We start from the raw sequence: 18,394 nt of genomic DNA, 5'->3' as shown, positions 1-18,394 counted from the left end.
AGTCCTAGAATAGTATTGAGGGTGACGTTTATTTTCTAAAAATCTGCAGTTCCTCTCCTCAGAATTTAATTTAGGACTAAGTAGGTGAAAAAACGTGCACACATGTTTACTGCAGTGTCTTGTACAAGAACGAAGACCGCAAGTAACTTAAGTGACCAAATGCAAAAAACAGTTTAAAACATTGTTACTCCAACATAATAAACTCTCATAGGAGGACTACAGAAAACATTTTTATAAATGTAAAAAGAGCAAACAAAATTTATCCGGGCATTCTGCATTTTCCAGCCACGCAGACAAGATTTACATGCAAATGACTATGTGAAAAGTTATTCCACGGTGATTTTTTTCAAATTGGACTTACTACATTGTAGTCTTTTCAGTTAAAAAAAAAAATCCAAAGGGAAGTTTAAAAACAAAAACAAGGATAGGTGTTGGCGGACTGAGCCTGCCCAGGAGCAGGACCGCGCGCCCAGCGCCACCACCAGGGGAGACGGCGGTCTGCGCGGGCACTGGCTCCGCACCACGCAGACCTGCGCTCTGTCCCTGCGTGCGGGTGCGCACCACATGCTCGCCGTGGGCGGACTGAACCACTTCAGCCCCCTATTCACTCGTCTGTAAACATAGGAATGCCGCATATCCCACACAGGTAACTGTAAGGAATACGTCAAGTAGTCTGCATGTCCATTGTGCCTGGCACAGAGTCAGTGCTTGATTAAAAAAAAAAATGGTAGCTGTTCCTTCCTAGGGTTCTTTATTTTCCATTTCTCCCTGGCCCGCCCCCCATCCCGACCTGATCAGCCCTCACTGTTCCGGGATAGCCAGCCAGTTTCATCTCAGCTCTTTGGCTGGCCCCCTCCTCCACGGAGAGTCAGTAGCGCGCCCTTGTGCAGGCACATAAGTGTTCCGCAGATAGAAGCTGTAACTTCTCCACATCTAGCTCCCGTCTCCCTGAGCTTCAAACCCACCGACCTGCTCCGTCCTTCCCCTCCCCATCAACGCCAACCCCGAGATGCCTGGCTCCCGCTGTCCAACCCTTTTCCCACTGTGGTGTGAATTTTCAGCAGGTCACTGCCAGACATCTCCTCGAACGGCACCAGGCCCTGGACAGGGACGGCACCAGGCCCTGGACAGGGACGGCACCAGGCCCTGGACAGGGACGGCACCAGTACCACGAACCCGCGGGAACACTGTCGGGTCGCAGAAGAGCACGGATTAAATTGACTTGAATTTCAATCAGATCTGTTTAATGATTACTATTTCTAAAAAATCTAAATATAGTTAATATATAATAGAATTTAAGTATACAATTTACTGTAGTGAACACTCACGACATTCCCAGCATGCACCCACACACGCAGACTCGAAGTCCCACCAGCCCTGGCAGAGCAGCCCCAGGAGCAGCGCCTCACGGGTCAGGACGCACAGCACGACGGACTGACCTGCCCAAGGTCACACGGGCAAGACGGACTGACCTGCCCAAGGTCACACGGGCAAGGCGGACTGACCTGCCCAAGGTCACACGGGCAAGATGGACTGACCTGCCCAAGGTCACACAGGCAGCGAGGGGCCTGCAAAGCCAGACGCTGAGCCCAGGTCCATCTGAAAATATGGTGCTTTTTCCAAATGGTAAGTGAAATGTGATAAACTTTTTAAAAAAGATAATCCTCAAAAGGACATTATACAGTATAATAATACAAATATAAACACCCTTTTATCAAACACAAGGGGTAGAAGTTAACATGTCAGGGGAGTCCTTAATGGACAGTCTTGTAGTTCTGAAAAGAACAGCAGGCTAACAGTTGACTCCCCCATCTGAGAAACAGCGCAGGGCTGCCCACAACGGCGCTGCCGCCACTGTGGCCCTTCTCCTGCGTGAGAAGACGAATCCCGTCTCCTCGAGCCCCGTTTTAACACCAGACACCGAGACGCCGTTCTACGTATGAAGCCAATTTAAAAGTTACTGAAAAACGAAGGTATTATCAGAGGAGAAGTGAAGGGCATAAACTATAAGCATATAAAATACAACGGCAGGTGTAGGGGGTTGAATAGGTTCCCTCCTCCCCAAATTCAACTCTGCCTGGAATCTCAGAAGTAATCATCTGGAAACAGAGTCTTTGCAGACATGGTGAGTTACGGATCTCAACACGAAACCACGCTAGATTGGGGGTGAGCTTTGTATCGAATGCCTGGGGTCCTCCCAGGAAGAGGAGAGAAGGCAGGAAGAGACACCACAGACACACACAGACAGAAGGGGGCCGTGTGAGGACCGAGGCCGGGACCTGGGTTTTGCGGCCACCAGCCAAGGAACCCGGGCAGCCACCAGCAGCCGCTGGGAGCCGGCAGCCGCTGGGAGCGGCAAGGCGCGGAGGCTCCGCAGTGCTCGCCAAAGGCTGCGTGACCCCGCTGACCCCGACCTGTGAGGGAATCGGTTTGTGGTGTTAAGCCACCCGGTTTGTGGCTCTTTGCTCCCACAGCCCCAGGATGCTGTAGGATACAATAGGTTTATCAGTTTGGGAGTGAGTTTTCTGAAATGATATTCACCATGAACATTCACAAGTTCACAGAGCTACTGTCTTTGGAAAACGGGTTTTCCGAACGGCACTGCACACGGCGGTGCACTCTTCAAGGAACACACTGTACAGAGCCGGGGGCCCAGCAGATGCCCGGGGGCGTGACGTCACTCACTCCCCTGTGCCCTCCCACGGCGACATCCGAGGAGTCCTCTGGCTGGACGGGGCTTCCCGCTCCCAGCACCACGTGCTCTGGGCTGCAGGTCCCCGCTCCTGCGGTTCTCTGCTCCCTGCAGCTGTGTCTCCTCCTTCGAGAACTATCCACAGCCAACCCTTTCGGCCCCTTCTCCGACGCTCTGATCTGGGGCCTCTAACCTTCTATGGGCTAGAAGAATCACAAAACTAAAATTATTAAAATAGATTTCATACAGTATGCTCTACGAAACCCTAGGACTGGAGACTCTCCACAGGAAAAAAAAAAATTCACAATCAAGAAAATCTGGGGAAGGACATCTGTCTTCCCGTTCAAAGCCGCCGTGGGCGCGTCACCCACCCCGAGGCTGCGGGTCCCCTCCCCATCAGGGCCCACGCGAGGAGCACCCAGTGAGTGCATCAGTGAGGGGAGCGACAAATCAGCGTTTCTCTCCCCCTTCCTCGCTCTCTTTCTCTCTCTCAAATCAATAAATGATTTTTTAAAGCAGATGTTTGCACAGAATTTAAAAACAAAAACAAAACCTTGCCCTGACTGGTGTGGCTCAGTGAGCTGGGCATCACCCCACAAACTGAAAGGTTGCTGGTTCGATTCCCAATCAGTAGACACGTCCGGGTTGTGGGCCAGGCCCCCAGGTTGGGGTGTGGGGGGGGTGAGAGGCAACCAATGTTTGTCTTTTACACCGATGTTTCTCTCCCTCTCTTTCTCCCTCCTTTTCTCTGTCTCTAAAAACAAATAAATAAAATCTTTAAAAAAAGAAGCTCATGGACTTCCAGCCAAGATGGAGGTGTAGGTAGACGCACTGTGCCTCCTCGCACAACCAAAAGGAAAACAACAACAATTAAAAAAAACAAAAAACCACCAGAACTGACAGAAAACCGAACTGCAAGGAAGTCTGACAACCAAGGAGTTAAAGAAGACACACTCATCCAGACCAGAGTTCCGGCCAAGCTGGAGGCGTAGGTAGAAACCCTTTGCTTCCTCTCACAACCAAAAGGAGGATAACAACCAATCTAACATCAATAAACAACCAGAAGCACCAGAAAATCAAACTGCATGGAACTCCGACAACCAAAGAACTAAAGAAAAAATCAACCAGAACCACCAGACGGGTGCGCCAAGACAAAGAAATAAGGCCCAAATGAAAGAACACAGCAAAACCTCAGAACTAAGTGGTGAGGACATTGCCAACCTAACTGATGGAGAATGTAAAGCCCCGGTAATCAACATGCTCACAGAACTGATTGAGCTTGGTCAAAAAATGAAAGGACAAATGAAAGACACCCAAAATGAAACAAAGCAAAATATTCAGGAAACCAACAGTGATAAGAAGGAAACGAGGATTCAAAGCAACGATGTGGAACAAAAGGAAGAAATAAACACCCAACTGGATCAGAATGAAGAAGGAAGAATCCAAAAAAATGAAGAGAGGCTGAAGATTTTCTGGGACAACCTGAAACGTTCCAATATCCAATCACTAGGATGCCAGAAGGAGAAAAACAACGAGAAGTTGAAGACTTTTTTGACCAAATAATGAAGGAGAACTTCCCCAATCTGGTGAAGAAAATAGACTTCCAGGAAGTCCAGGAAGCCCAGAGAGTCCCAAAGAAGTTGGACCCAAGGAGGAACACACCAAGGCACATCATCATTAAGTTACCCAAGATTAACTATAAAGAGAGAATCCTAAGAGCAGCCACAGAAGACAGTCACCTACAAAGGAGTTCCCATAAGGCTGTCTATCAGCTGATTTCTCTAAAGAAACCTTCCAGGCAAGAAGGGGCTGGAAAGGAGTATTCCAAGTCATGAAAGGCAAGGACCTACATCCCAGATTACTCTATCCAGCAAAGCTTTCCTTTAGGACGGCAGGGCAGATAAAGGGCTTCCCAGATAAGGTCAAGTTAAAGGAGTTTGTCATCACCAAGCCCTTACTATATGAAACGTTAAAGGGATTACCTTAAAAAAGATAAAAAATATGAACAATAAAATGACAACAAACTCACAAGTATCAACAAATGAACCTAAAAGAAAAGAAAAACAATGAAAACAAAAACTATGCAACCAACCAGAACAGGAACAGAACCAGAGAAATAGGCATCACACAGAGGGAGTCCAGTGGGGAGGGGGAAAAACGGAATAGGGGGAAAAGGTTCAGGGAGGAAGAAGCATCATTGGTAGGCATAAAACAGATGGGGAGAGATAAAAAATGGTACAGGAAACAGAGGACTCAGAGAACTTACATGTACGACCATGGACATGAACTAAGATGGAAGGAATGTTAGAGGGGACGGGGGGGGGGGGCGCGGGTAAAGGGGGAAAAACTGGGAAAACTGTAATAGCACAATCAATTAAAAATACTTTTAAAAAAGAAGCTCGCTATGCGTAGTAACAGGAAAGGCTCTAAAATGCCCAGTAGTAAAGAAACCCCTTAAAAGTTGTCTACGTCTTAACTGGAGAGGTTGTTCCTCCTGAGGTTTTACAACAATGCCCCCACACTGATGACTCTCCCAGAGTGGGCAGTAGTCAGTCTAACCACTCTCTTCCTCCCTCTTTTTTCCCAGCACATCTCGTCAGTTTAACGCCATCCTACGATAATCTGTGCTTTCGTTACTTACAGGAACAGAAATATTTGCCTTGAACTCAGTTACCGAAATACTTCAATGTTAGAATTTCAGAAGCATAATGCTTGCGGAACTATAGTGTCTTACACCTTAGGAAATACACATGGTCACATTTAAGCCTCGCAATAATCCTAGCTTTCTCAAAACGAGACTGGAGATTCCCCACCGACGAAACTCAGTTGCAGCCAAATTAAGTGCTCCTCCCTAATCAGTCAGGGCCATACGTGGACCGTGCCAGGAGATGCATGGCTGAGATGCCCCCCTTTCCAGAGCCCCAAGTTTTCCTCTCCACACTTGCACTGCTTTGCAGTGGTGCGGAGGTGCGGCTTCCGGGCAAAACAGGACATCTGCAGACCACTGACAGCAAAGGTTACCGGAATTCCCGTCTCCCTCCCAAGAGGGGCAGAGCTGTCACCTAAATATTAGCTAACGAGACCCTCTCTTGCTCTCCAAAGGGAACTCTGTCTCACTGTGGGACATTGTAACAAACGCTCTTCTAATCAGACACGTAATCCTGAATTGAATCAAGATCATACTTTGAAAGAGAGGATTTTAAATAGGAGAGAGATGCCACCCACAAAGACAGAAATATCTACTGAGAATATTCTAATCACCTAACGATTTCATCCCCATTCTAAAATCGAAAGGATAGAAATCTCACAACTAAAAATACTAGCGAAGAAAACCATCCTGGAGAGGGGTAAGCTTTAACAGCCATACGTGGAAATTTGAGAAAGCTACCTTTCTACAAAACATTTCAGGCGCCCTGAAAGGCACGCCACGCATCCATGTCTCACTGCCCCCCCCCCCCCCCCCCCGCATGGCTCAAGCATTAGACAGTACAACTGAAGCCCAGTGTGGCTCCTCCCAGATGCGCCTCCTCCCTCTCTCCCCAGAGGTAACCCCTCTCTTGAATGTGGTGTTTGCCTTTCCCATAAGTATGAGTCCACAAACAATACAGGAAGATTGTTTTCCCATGCTTAGCTTGCCAATTTAATTTTGTGTATTCTTTCACCACACACTTCAAAAGTACAAAAGGATACACAGTGACATGTCTCCCTGCGACCTACTTCCCCTCCCCTGAACAACTAATGTAACACCGTTTCATTTGTATCTTTAAAGAGACACTCTATACAGGAGCAAGTATTTGCACTTAGATACATAGCTGCCCTGCTTTTGTACATGAATGGAAGGTATACTATAGGCATTGTTCTATTACCCCCTTATTTTTCCTTTTAAAACATACACCTTGGGCCCAGGCTTGCGTAGCTCAGGGGCTTGAGCGTGGGCTGCGAACCAGGCATCGCGGGTTCGATTCCCAGTCAGGGCACATGCCTGGGTTGCAGGCCATGGCCTCCAACAACCGCACATTGATGTTTCTCTCTCCCTCCCTTCCCTCTCTAAAAATAAATAAATAAAATCTTTAAAAAAAACATACACCTTGGAAACTGTTTCTTAAATTATATAGTCTCTTGCTTTTTTTTTCATTTTTGCAAGGCATATCACTATATGAATAAACCATAATTTAACCATAATCCTATTAGAAAGTTAGTTCCAATCTTTTGCATTTACAAACAATATGGCAATGAATGACCCATTATTTCACACAAAGGAGTATACAGAATAAATTCCTAGAAGTTGAATTACTGCGTTAATTTTAATAAATACCGTCACACTCTAGAGGGATGATACCAATTTGTATTCCAACCAGCAATGTAAGTTTTTGCATGTTTTTTTAAATTTACATAAATATCGAGCATACATATCCTTCTACTTCTTCCACTTTAGTGACCTAATTTTATATACTTGTGATTCACCCATGCTGATGTATACAGTTCATAGATTTTTTACTTAAATGTTTAAATAACTTGCCCTGTGACTCATTTACAAAGAAAACACTCACCTATTTAACTGACATTGCAGTTTTATGTGGAAATACTCGTCAACTAAATAGATCCTATGCACAAACAACGCAAAGGCAGCCTTCTCTGGGAGCGCTGACAGGACACTGCCATTCTGACTGCCTGCAGCCTCCCGCGAGTCTTTGTTCCGAGTCTTTGTTCGTGGGGCCCTCGTACTGGTCCACCTGGGGGAACGGGGCGTGGACCAGCCACGGAGGGGAGACTGACACCTTGACTACAGGTGTGGGGGCCTGGGAGTGACAAAAGACAATTCAAGCACAGTTCCAAATTAACCCTAGTTGTCTGTTTAAACTTTCCTCTCAAAAAGTCAGGGTTAAGTTACCAAAGGATTTTTTTTTTAGCCTGTAATAGGAAACAAAATAATCATCATGAATTTACAGTTCCCTCATAGATTCCTTTTCTACGTTAATTTTACCAGTGTGTTTAGCTAACTTTAAAAGCTCTTTCTACTCCAAATTATCTCCAGTGAAATAAATGGCTAATCATATTTCTCATAAGAATTCTTGTCACATTAAGGCTAGTGTACTTTGCCGGTATCACCACTAGAGGAGCTATTGTTGCCTGTTCACTGAGCATCTATATCCTTCTCTCTTAAGAATATCCATTTCTGTCTGGGGATCTACCCTGTCCCCCTACACTATCCCAGTACTTCAGAAGAAGGTCCCCCTCCCCCACCTGCTACACACACACACACACACACACACACACACACACACGAGTGGCCATATCCCTCCAAGGGCAACTCCACTCCCCTTGCCAGTGCCTACCTAGGAACCAAAGCCCAAGCCAGGTGGCAGAGGGCATCCCTGGCCAGAGGGACTGGAAGAGCCGATGAGGTTCATGAGAGGAACACCAACATTTCCTCCAGAAAGAATTGCAGAAAGAGATGTTCTCGCTAGGCTGCGCTGAATTTTCTATCGGGGCACAAAGCACCCCAACAGTTTAACAACTTACAAATGCACTCGTTAAGGATTTTGACCAACACCCAGTGATGCATCTACGGACAAGCTGAGCCGTCTCTATGAGACCTAGGATCCTGCGGCTCACACTGGCCCCACTACATGTGACGAAGCTGCCGTCTTGGACGGTGAGGCACAGGGGGAGCAGGGAAGGGTGAGGGACAGCAAGTCACTGTGGCTCACGCCACAACCGCATCACAGACCGGATCCGGGAAACAAACAAAAAAAATTTCCTCTTGCCTTCCTATCTGCCATGCCAAAAGCTGCCTAACAAATTTAAAAAACATAAAAAAAGAGACCTGATTCTGCTCAGGTCTGTACTAGGAGAACGAGCATCCCAACCCAAGCAGAGCTGTGGAAGGGGCGAAGGCGTCAACACGGCCACTGGCCACCACCATTTGGGGCAGGGGGGAGGGACAAACGAGCTTTTCTTACCACTACTTGTAAACTAAAAGCAGTCTGCGACTGCTACCCAGCAAAGCGACAGCACACCAAAATAAACAAATAACCTCGGGAACACGACCATCTCGTGACCTAACACAGACCCACCCGCATGGATGCTATCACCCTATTCTGCCATTTGCTTCTTGCTTTTGTACATCGTTGGCCCTGCTGATTTTCATCAGAAGGTCTCGACAGTTGCTTCCCTGTGCGGCTCTACAGCAATTTTTCGGTTCTATGGGTGAGAAAGGGCAAAAGAAGGAAGGGTTCTCCTGTTCCATCCCCAGATAAAATCAGAAAGTGTTTATTTAACTCTAGTAGAACAAGGCTCAGTTAGTTAATTCACTGTACAGACTTGCACAACTTTTCTGTCCTTCCGGTCGAACATTACCTGCAAGTCACAGGCTACTCCTGGAAAGCCAAGGCATGAATTCTGGTCAGTGTCATACTTTTTTTCCTCTGCCTCCCTGCTAACAAAGTCAAATGTTTTAAAGACAAAAATTATGCCTCACAAAGTTTTCAGTTAAACTTCCTGAGCCTAAATTGATGGGCCAAAGAACAAACAAGTTTGCTATTTGCAGGATACTGTTTGAAACACACGAGTAAGAGAATCCACACACTTTAAAAAAGAAAGTTCACATGATGAGCACTAAATTGCGTACTAAGACCTAAGTGCCCAGTGAAAACAGAGGGAAAGGGACTCCATTAACGATCTGGTGAACACTATCCGGGTGCAACATCCGCAGGAGCTGCCAGGGTCGGGCTCGGCGCAGGGACTGCAAGGGGGTCCCTCGGAAACGCTGCAGGCGAGTCTGCACTCAGAACAGAAACCAGGCATCGCAAACACAGGACCAGGTTATTGTGCACCGGCTGCTCCGAAAAATAATTAGTCACCCTTTCCGACAGGATGGCCATTTTTTTTTCCAATTGGGTAAGCTACCCCTAAAGCAACCTGACTTTGGGGGGACACAGTCCACACTGGAGAATCAGCCGAGGCAGGCACGCCGACAGCCCCCCGAACAGGACGGAAACGCGGACAAAGCCGAGAAATGCCGGGGAAGCGGTGGGCTGGCCCCGAGCCGAGCGAGCGCGCCCCGCCGGGGCGAACCGGGGCGAACCAGGGCGCCCCGGCGGAGCGCGCCGCGAGCCCCCGCCCGCACCTGGGAAAGTTCGTCCCGCCGCGTCTCCGCCCCTCGCGCGGGCGAGCCCCCGGCCGCGGCGCCGTCGCCATGGCGACCGGCCCCCGCCCCACCCCACCGGCCCGGGAGGCCCCGGCCGGCCGCGGCCTCGGGCTCCGCGCCCGCCGGACGCAGGAGCGGGGCTGTCGAGCCCGGGGACGCGGGGCGCAGGGGGCGTGGGGGATGAAGCGGCGCGCGGAGCAGAAGTCGCCGGCCCGGGGCCGCGGCCCAGCCTCGGCCGGGGGTCCTCACCCTTCACTTTGCCGAAGGTGCCGACCCCCAGCGTGTCCCCCAGGATGTAGTGGCCGATCTTCACCCGCCCGTCGTGTTTCTGCTTCTCGGCCGTCGCCATCTTCCTCCAGGAACTGAGCCTGCGCATGGCGCCGCGGGAGGGGGCGGAGGGGGCGGGCAGGGCCGCGCCGGGGGCGGGCGGGGGTGTGGGGACGCGGGAGGGGGGCCCCGCCGCCAGCCGCCGCCCAGCGCAGCCCGCCGAGGCCCCGCCGCCGCCGCCGCCGCCGCCGCTGGCGCAGACGCTCCCCCTGGCGGGGCGGGAACCGTCTCCCGCGCTCGCCCGCATCTCAGCCGCGCGGCGCCCGCCCACCTGCCCGCGGGACGGCAGGCTGGCCGGCCGGCAGGGCCGCCCCCCACGCCCCGGGCTCCTTCCCCGCTGGGGTCTGCCCTGCGGATTTCTGCCGGGTCGGGGGGCCGCTCTGCGGTGCCTGCGGCGCGCTCGGGCCGAGCGGAGGGGCGGCTGGTTCCCAGTGCAGCCTGCACTGGAACGTGGTGAGGACACCGCCCTGCCGCCGCCTTCCAGCCTTTGCATTTTCCCTGCGCGGGTGGAATCCCGCAGCCACGGGCAGTTGTCAGTTACTTCTGTGACGAGTCCCCCACCCCCCTCCCGCCGCTCCTTTTTTTTTTTTTCAATTTTTTCAATTTTTTATTTTTTTACTTTGAGCCCGTAAGTTGCCCTTGGGCACCACGACAGCTCGAACGGCGTTGTGGGGTTTGCTTCCACCTGGGCACCTTCCTGCAATTTCCTCCCCCAAGCAGGCTCTGATGGAAGGACTAGGTTGGGGATATGTGTGACTATATTGGTGTTCAAGGACTGGAATATTGCCCACACATTTTGATGCATGGGAATTGCATTTTAGGTTACCATTAAAATGTAGACTTTCACTGAACTGAAAATAACGCTTACAAGTTGCACCCACCAGATCAGTCGACAGTTGTTTTTTTATGTCAGTAAAAATGAGCGGCATTTAAACTATATTTTAATGAGAACACTTTCTCACCATCTGTAAATGAAAATGATTTGCACTTTTCAATCTGAAACAGCTCTGGCATGAAGACTTAATCGCTTTCTGGTCCAGGGGGCTCGGATGCCACGGCACTAACTCCCCAGGGCCCTGGAGGCATGTGTGGGCATGCCCTCCTTGGGCATCCTTGGGGCAACTCGGGCTGGACTCTTACCAAGTGTTGAACCACTTTTCGGTTTTTCCTTCACTGAAGGGATGGATGTTCCTGTGAACTTGAGAATGTGCTCTTTCTAATCCAAGCATCTTTATTACATCTTTTCCCCAATATGGACATCTTTTGGGACATTTTATTCTGGTAACTACGCAGTTGATGAGGGCACCGTGGATCCCCACCATATTTCTCATGATCTACACGTAAAGGCTGAAACAGAAGGCTTATCTGAATTCTTGGTAAATTTATGACGAATCTGTTGTGTACAAACAAGAGACCCCCACACACTCTGCCACAGTTTGTAATCTGCCCGGGGGCCTCTGAACTATTGAGCCAAAATCCAGGCGAGGAATGTGATGACTGTCCTCCGCAGAGGCTGCCAACACGGAGCCGAACAAGAGGAGGGGACAAATATTTATTATGCTTGGAGAGTAAGATCTGGGCTATTATCTATACAAATGGCATCATGTTATATCACAGGGGAAGTAGAGAGTATACTTATTTTTAATAAATATACTTTGTAAACAACAAAAGGAATTTTTAAGTGAGTTCATTACTCAATGTGGGCAGAATGTAGTGTCCAAAAAAGGCAAAAAAAAAAAAAAAAACCTTTATACGATCTTAATTTTGCAGTGTCATAGCACTTGGGCCAGTGTCAATGGGCAGAGTTTGACTCTTCATGAAAATAACATTAAAAACTAAAAGACTAAAAATGTTATTTTCTCCAATGAAAGTTACCAACTGTCCTAACTTGTGCAAGCTGTTTATTTATGAAATCAAAGCAACGTGCATTAATTACTGCTGTGTTTCCAGCCAGGTGCTGCAGAGGAAGGAAAAGCCTTTGAGCTCAGAATTACACAAAATGAGCAGAGCGAAGTTACAACTGTCCTTGGAGAGGGCATCAGTTCCTGCTTTATTGAGGACTGCTTGTATTCTGAAGGGCCAAAATGCCAAGAACTCTATATTACTGAGATACTTAGGAGGGGCAGTTGTTACTGTTGTTATTTTGCTTTCTGGTTCCTTCACCTTCACTGGTTTGCCTTGGGAGTTCCTGCAGCTCAGGCTTTGGGGGTGTCTACCAAGCAGAAAGCGCTCTCTGGATTCTCTTAAAGGGAAAAAAAAGTTAAATTTCCTCCTACTCAAATAAATAAATTAAATTACTTTAAATATGTATCTGTTATTTCTTTTAACCTAAAAGAAAAAAATCACAAGGTTCCTCAGCTCTGCCCAGTTCCAGGAAAGCCACAGAGCATCTTACAGGGGAACAGACAGAAGCTGCATTTCGCAAACCCGCTGCCAGTCTCTTCCTGAAACTATGAAGACCTGACTCAGAAAGTAACATAAGCTTTGTTGTATAGCAGAAATATCAGAAAAGTTTGCTTTTCTGCTTTGGGGTTATTTTAGATTATAATTCTATTTAGTAAGTATGTATTAAATGCCACAATTCACTCAAAAGCATTGCTGGAGAAATAAAACCTAAAATCATAGATCGAAGAACTGACTGGCAACTTAGAAATCATCTTATCCAGTCTCCCATAGTCTGAGCAGCTTATACTGCTGTGGTCTTTCTTGTCCTGTTAAAAACTGAATGTTTCCCTGGCTAGCATAATTCAGTGGATTGAGCGCGGGCTGTGAACCAGTGTCACAGGTTCGATTCCCAGTCAGGGTACATGCCTGGGTTGCAGGCCATGACCCCCAGCAACCACACATTGATGTTTCTCTCTCTCTATCTTCCTCCCTTCCCTCTCTAAAAATAAATAAAATCTTTAAAAAAACACACTGAATGTTTCTAAGAAAGCAAGTAATTAAAATAAGCCTTCTTTATTTCTTTGCTTTTCCTCTTTCCTTCATTCCTTTTTCAAAATGTTTGCCACGTTTTCTTCCACTCTCTCTTCCTGTTATTCTCCCATTGACCCCTTCCGCAGACCTTCACTTCCAGGCCCTGATAACTACCAGACACTGTGGAGAGAGATACAAAATGACTCTGGAGGAGCTTCTAATCTAGGGTTCTCTCGAGTTCTCTCCCCCCTCCTCCTGGAATAGATGCCCTTCACATGTCCGACATCTTCCAGCGCAAATACCAGGATAAGGTAGACTGTGGCTTCCACCCAGTTTCTGGACCCATCCGTTCTAACCCTGCCCCTATCAAAGCAAAGTAAATTGGAACATCAGTGGGCAGGAATGGCATTAGAGAAGGAGCCTTGAATCCACTCTAGGCGAGGGGAAAAGTACTTGTTTTCAGACTTCAGCCCTTCAGCTTTTATTAGCACAAGTAAGTCACAGTACATTTCAGTGCTGATGAGCACACACCAGGATGACCCAACACTGGGTGAGACGCTCAGCCGCTCTTGTTGGCTGCTTCCTCTGTGGCCCTTCAGAGATTCTAAGGGAGCCGAGGCCTCCTAGCCTTCTCTTCTCAAAGACCTCACGGTGTTAGCACACCCGACACTGTCAGGTGGACATTACACTTCCTCCACGTCTTCCTCTAAGTACGGTCATCAGAGGTAAGAATTCTGAGCACTCCATTGCTATTAATGCAGCCTCATATTCCCTTAGCTTAGTTGCAGTTACGCTGTGACTAATATTCAGTATTTATGAGACAAACAACTAAGTAGGTATTAGGCAGTTTGCTAGGACTCAGAAAACAAAGGAACAGCATCTGCCTGCAACAGGTCATAGCAATGTGATAGATGCTACAGTAAAAACACATCTGGCTGGTGTGGCTCAGTGGATGGAGCCCCAGCCTGCGAACCAACAGGGTTGCGGGTTGGTTTTCCAGCCAGGACACAAACCTGGAGTGCGGGCCAGGTCCCCAGCAGGGGGCGTGTGAGAGGCAACCACACATTGATGTTTCCCTTCCCCTCTAAAATAAATAAAATCTTAAAACACACACACACACACACACACACACATATATGGCCCTAACAGGATTATGAGAGGAGGGTATAACCTTTAACTGTGGAGGCCCATGAGGGCTTGCACTTGAATAGATTTAGAGGAGCACTGAGAGATGGTGCTTCGTACTCAAAGCAAAGGGCGGCAGCCAAGGGCATGGGGCAACTTGGGGTAGGCATCCCACGCAGGGGACGAGCACGTGCAGCATCACGGAGGGGAGGAGGCCCGAGGCCCTCCAGAGAAGAGCCAGTGGTTACAGGGGTCGAGGTGAGGGCGCGCTGTAGACTGAACCCTTAACCCTTGAGGTTTAACGCGATCCCCAGGTAGATAATGTAAGAAGTGAGCTGGATTATAGGACACCCTGCTAGCGTGTGAGAATTGGGTCAAGTTTCAGATCCAGACGACCTTGGATCGGCCTTATAGTGTAATTCACCAAGCTGTGCTTAGCTGTGTCCTAAGGTCTTAAACAGTGCTGTCAGCGTACTACTTCTGTGTTAAGGCAAACATTTCCCACACTTCCCTGGCGGGGGAGATACCGAGATCACGAAGGTGGTTTTCCCAGGGCGAGGCTTCTCCATTGCACTCCGGATGTGCTGACCCCTACGATTTCCCCGAATGTGGGAAACTTAACTGCATAATTTGTGGTAGTCGGAGGGCCGTGATAGTGCTCCCTCTGGATTGAAAAAGAAGCAAATATTTCCACTTTCCTTTCTGGTTAGTGCCTGTGAGCCACAGAAACGCACCTCCTCAAGGATACAAAAATAAGAATGCCGTTTCGGAGTTAGACCAGTGTTTGCAAGCCATGAGTATTCTGCCTGTTCGACAGTTAGATTTCTGACCAATTGGCAAGCCTATTTGCAAACAATTCTTAATTATCTGGGAGTGCATGAATCATGGGAGCAGGCAAAGTGCATGGTGTGGTGGAGAAGTTGGACTGATGGAGAAAGAATGACCTTGAGACTGAACTTGAGCTCATGTGGTAGGAATCGCAGGAACATCCTTCCTCTGCTCTCTTTGCCTTTCATCTGAATCCCCACCAAGTAGCTGAGGAGCATCAACCAGGGATACTCCCCAAAGGCTTAACCCACCCACCCCTGGACAGTGAGAGGTGATTGTGCTCGCTTCAGTGTTGTTTTTTTTGTTTTAGGGTTTGTGGTGTTTTTTTGTTTGTTTGGACAATAATGGCTTTAAGTGCCTGACAGATACTAAATCTGAAATTAGGGCATTTTAGTGCCATTACTTGAAGCATACACGTGCCTTTCATTCTATGACTAACCTGTGTGGATGAAGTGTGCTGAGTGAGTGACTGAGGTGGGCATGGGTGGGGGCGGGGTGCATGGAGGAGGAGGGGGATCATCAAAGGAGGGAGCGGGGTTAAGGGGGCCTTTGGAGGGCTCAGCCAGAATCACCCACATTAAAACCGTGAAAGGCCCCAGCAAGACTGTGTAACTGTGCAGGTTACTCCGTTCTTACTGACACAGCCACCTCCGAAGGTCCTATTCCAGGTCCTCTGGAAATAGTACCATCTTCTCACACGGCTCTCCAAAGCTCATTCTCCAAAGCTCATTAGCATGTTCGAGGGTCAAAAGGATCAGGGAGAGGCCAGAGTGAGTGGTGCTCACTCCAGGAGCTTATTTACACAGGCTCCCCCCGCCCCCACCGCCTCTTCCAGCCTGTGGTTTCCGTGAACCAGAGTGGAGTATGATACCCCGCTCTGGGGGCACAGAGCAGTCCTGGGGCTGTTCCGCTAATGGTAACTGCAGATGAGACTCTGGGCCACGTCACTGGGCGCCCTGAGCCCAGAGCAGCCGTTGGGTGAACCGCTAGTGACGGCGCTGCAGAGAAGGCGGCTGACGCTGGCCCCGAGGTGAGGCCCGCCCGGCACCCCTGCAGCACATTTACCCAGCAGCCCCCGAAGCAAGTGTTATCCAGCTCCTGCAACCACAGTGCCTCAAGCTGCGGGGACTGTTTGGAAGAAATTAGCAGATACTGAAAGCTCTCTTTGAAACGCACAGAGAGGGCTGACTTATTTGGATGGCTTCCTTGGGGTGAAGCTGAATATTTTTCTACAATTAACGGTTAGGAAAAACTTGAACTGTCTGTGAAGGCATTTTACCCTTAGCAAATTCATCTTGACCAGCTCTGTTCCCCAAAGGGAAACTTGAACTCTTTAGACGTGAATGTCACTGGGAGGGGTCAACCCAGGGAATGGAGATTTGCTCTCCCACAGGGGCCTGAGGCTCAGGGAATTATGGGGAGAATGTCAGAACTGGGAGCTTAAATCTTACTTCACAGTCGAGGAAACTGAGACCAGAAAAACTTCCTGCCTCGACTTGAGGAAGCTAGACCAGTCTCCAACGCCCTGTTTTATCAGTTAAAAAAAAAAGAAAAGAAAAGAAAAGAAAAAGGCCTGCCCCGGCCTGGTAGGTCAGTTGGTTAGAGCATCATCCCGACATGCCAAAGTGTGTTCGATCCCCAATCAGGGCACGTACAAAAATCGGCCAATGAATGCATGAGTAAGTGGAACAAACGGATGCTTTTCTCTTTGTCTATCGCCCTCCCTTCCACTCTCTAAAATTTATACACATTTTATCTAAGATTTATTTATACAACTTGTAATTGTACAAATAAATAAAAATACAAAGACCTTTCCCTTAAAGGATTTATTAATTTTTCTCCGCGTATTAACACTCAGGAGTTCAAGTCATTTTAGACATTTTGGAGAGCAAAGCTAATACTTTTTACACTTGCTAGATATCTATTTGCAAAGCCAGATTAAATGTAACATTCCATCAGAATACGGCTTGGCTTGCCTCTGGGCACTCCCAGCTTACACACAGACACACAAAATGTGTCCAAGAAACTGGTCACAGCTTTTACAATCCTCAGCCCAATCAAGGACACAGATGCCCAAAAGGGAGAGATGAGTGAAGAAACTTCTTTGAAGAATGTGTTCTTCAACCCAGCCTTCTTGGAAAAGAGGGTTGATACACTCTAGCGCTAAACCTGGCGAGGGGACCGTGCAAGGAGAGAGAGCTCTGAAGTGTGTTTTCTGCTTCTGCCATGAGACCTGCTGGCACTGAGGAATCTGTGCAGGCTGGGGTGGGCCGTCTCCCGGGGGCCCCTCGGAGAGGCGGCGTGGGGTCGTTTGGGACCCCACAACAGGACCCTCAGAGGCAGAGAAAACTGCAGAAGAGGCTGGATTCCCAGGGCTGGGAAGGGCTCACACAGAATTATTTCAAACTACGACAGAACTACAGGAGAAATAACCTCCAAAAAGGTCACAGGAGTGCCCAAGAGAGGAAGTCAGGTTAATCATCTGCAGGGTCCGGCCAAGGAAGCACCACCCCACTCCCTCACCCCGGCTCCCTCCTCCCATCCGCCCCTTAGCCCCACTGAGAAGTGAACTGGCAGCTCACAAGCCCTGGGGCAGCTGTGTGAGGCTGGGATGAGGGGCATCACGGCCCCTCTCCCCTGCGCCCCCCTCCACTGCACCCCTCCCCACCGCACCCCTCTCCCCTGCAGCCTTTCTCCACTGCGCCCCTTCCACTGCACCCCTTCTCCACTGCCGGCTTCCAGCCCACAGGAGTCCCAAGCTCAGAGATAAGAATGAAGGACAAGTCAACCCTGAGTTTTGACTATTACGTAGGACCATCTTACTTATTGAAATAAAGCTGTTTTCACAGCTGACCGTGACTGGAGGGTGTTTCTCACTGCGTGGGAGTGGTCTAAGATCACGAGGGTGAGACAGCGGCCTCACGGCCGGCACCGGAGCACAGTCCCCCCAAATAAAGGTGAGGGCGCACGAACAAAGGCGGGTTTTCCTCTCCGTCTATGGCTCTGTGGACCACTTCCACACGCGAGGAACTGGATTTCCTTAACAAACCAGCCCTCCACCTTACTATACAGAAAGCTTTTTATTAAAAAAAAAAAAAAGAAAGAAAGAAAAAAAGAAAAAGATTTACTTTTAGAGAGAATTCAAGGGAGAAAGAGAAAAAGAGGAACATCAATGTGTGAGATACGACTGGCTGCCTTGCCCCCTACTGGGGACCTGGCCTGCAACCCAGGCATGTGCCCTGACCTGGAATGACCTTGGAGTCCACAGGCTGGCTGGGCTCAATCCACTGAGCCACACCAGCCAGTGCCAGAGAGCTTTTGCTTGATCCCATCCTTGGTTCCTTAGGTTACTGACA

General features: G+C 48.9%; 1 protein-coding gene, 1 non-coding gene and 1 pseudogene across 3 annotated transcripts in view; 1 reads left to right on the top strand and 2 right to left on the bottom strand.

Annotated features, from left to right (window-relative positions):
• The window catches only part of PRKAA1 (protein kinase AMP-activated catalytic subunit alpha 1), a 32,817-nt gene extending 22,577 nt beyond the window's left edge, over nt 1-10,240 (bottom strand). Inside the window, exon 1 of one of the 2 annotated variants that reach the window (XM_028517373.2) lies at nt 10,092-10,240. In XM_028517373.2, coding sequence (XP_028373174.1) covers nt 10,092-10,218 — 127 coding nt within the window. In that variant the 5' untranslated portion in view covers nt 10,219-10,240. Of the gene's footprint in view, nt 1-1,682; nt 1,689-10,091 lie in introns of those variants that run through there. The other variant, XM_036020181.1, reaches the window with a different exon arrangement.
• Nucleotides 10,241-11,084: 844 nt separating this feature from the next.
• Nucleotides 11,085-18,370, bottom strand: LOC114511065 (annotated as a pseudogene).
• Nucleotides 14,714-14,878, top strand: LOC114514764. Its single transcript, XR_003686115.1, has one exon. It is a non-coding gene; the product is annotated as a U1 spliceosomal RNA (small nuclear RNA).
• Nucleotides 18,371-18,394: the final 24 nt, after the last annotated feature.

The sequence above is a fragment of the Phyllostomus discolor genome, chromosome 3 (assembly GCF_004126475.2).
Source record: "Phyllostomus discolor isolate MPI-MPIP mPhyDis1 chromosome 3, mPhyDis1.pri.v3, whole genome shotgun sequence".
Classification (NCBI taxonomy): Eukaryota; Metazoa; Chordata; class Mammalia; order Chiroptera; family Phyllostomidae; genus Phyllostomus; species Phyllostomus discolor.
The sequence above is the reverse complement of the archived record's forward strand: the minus strand, read 5'-3'. Positions and strand labels throughout refer to the sequence as shown.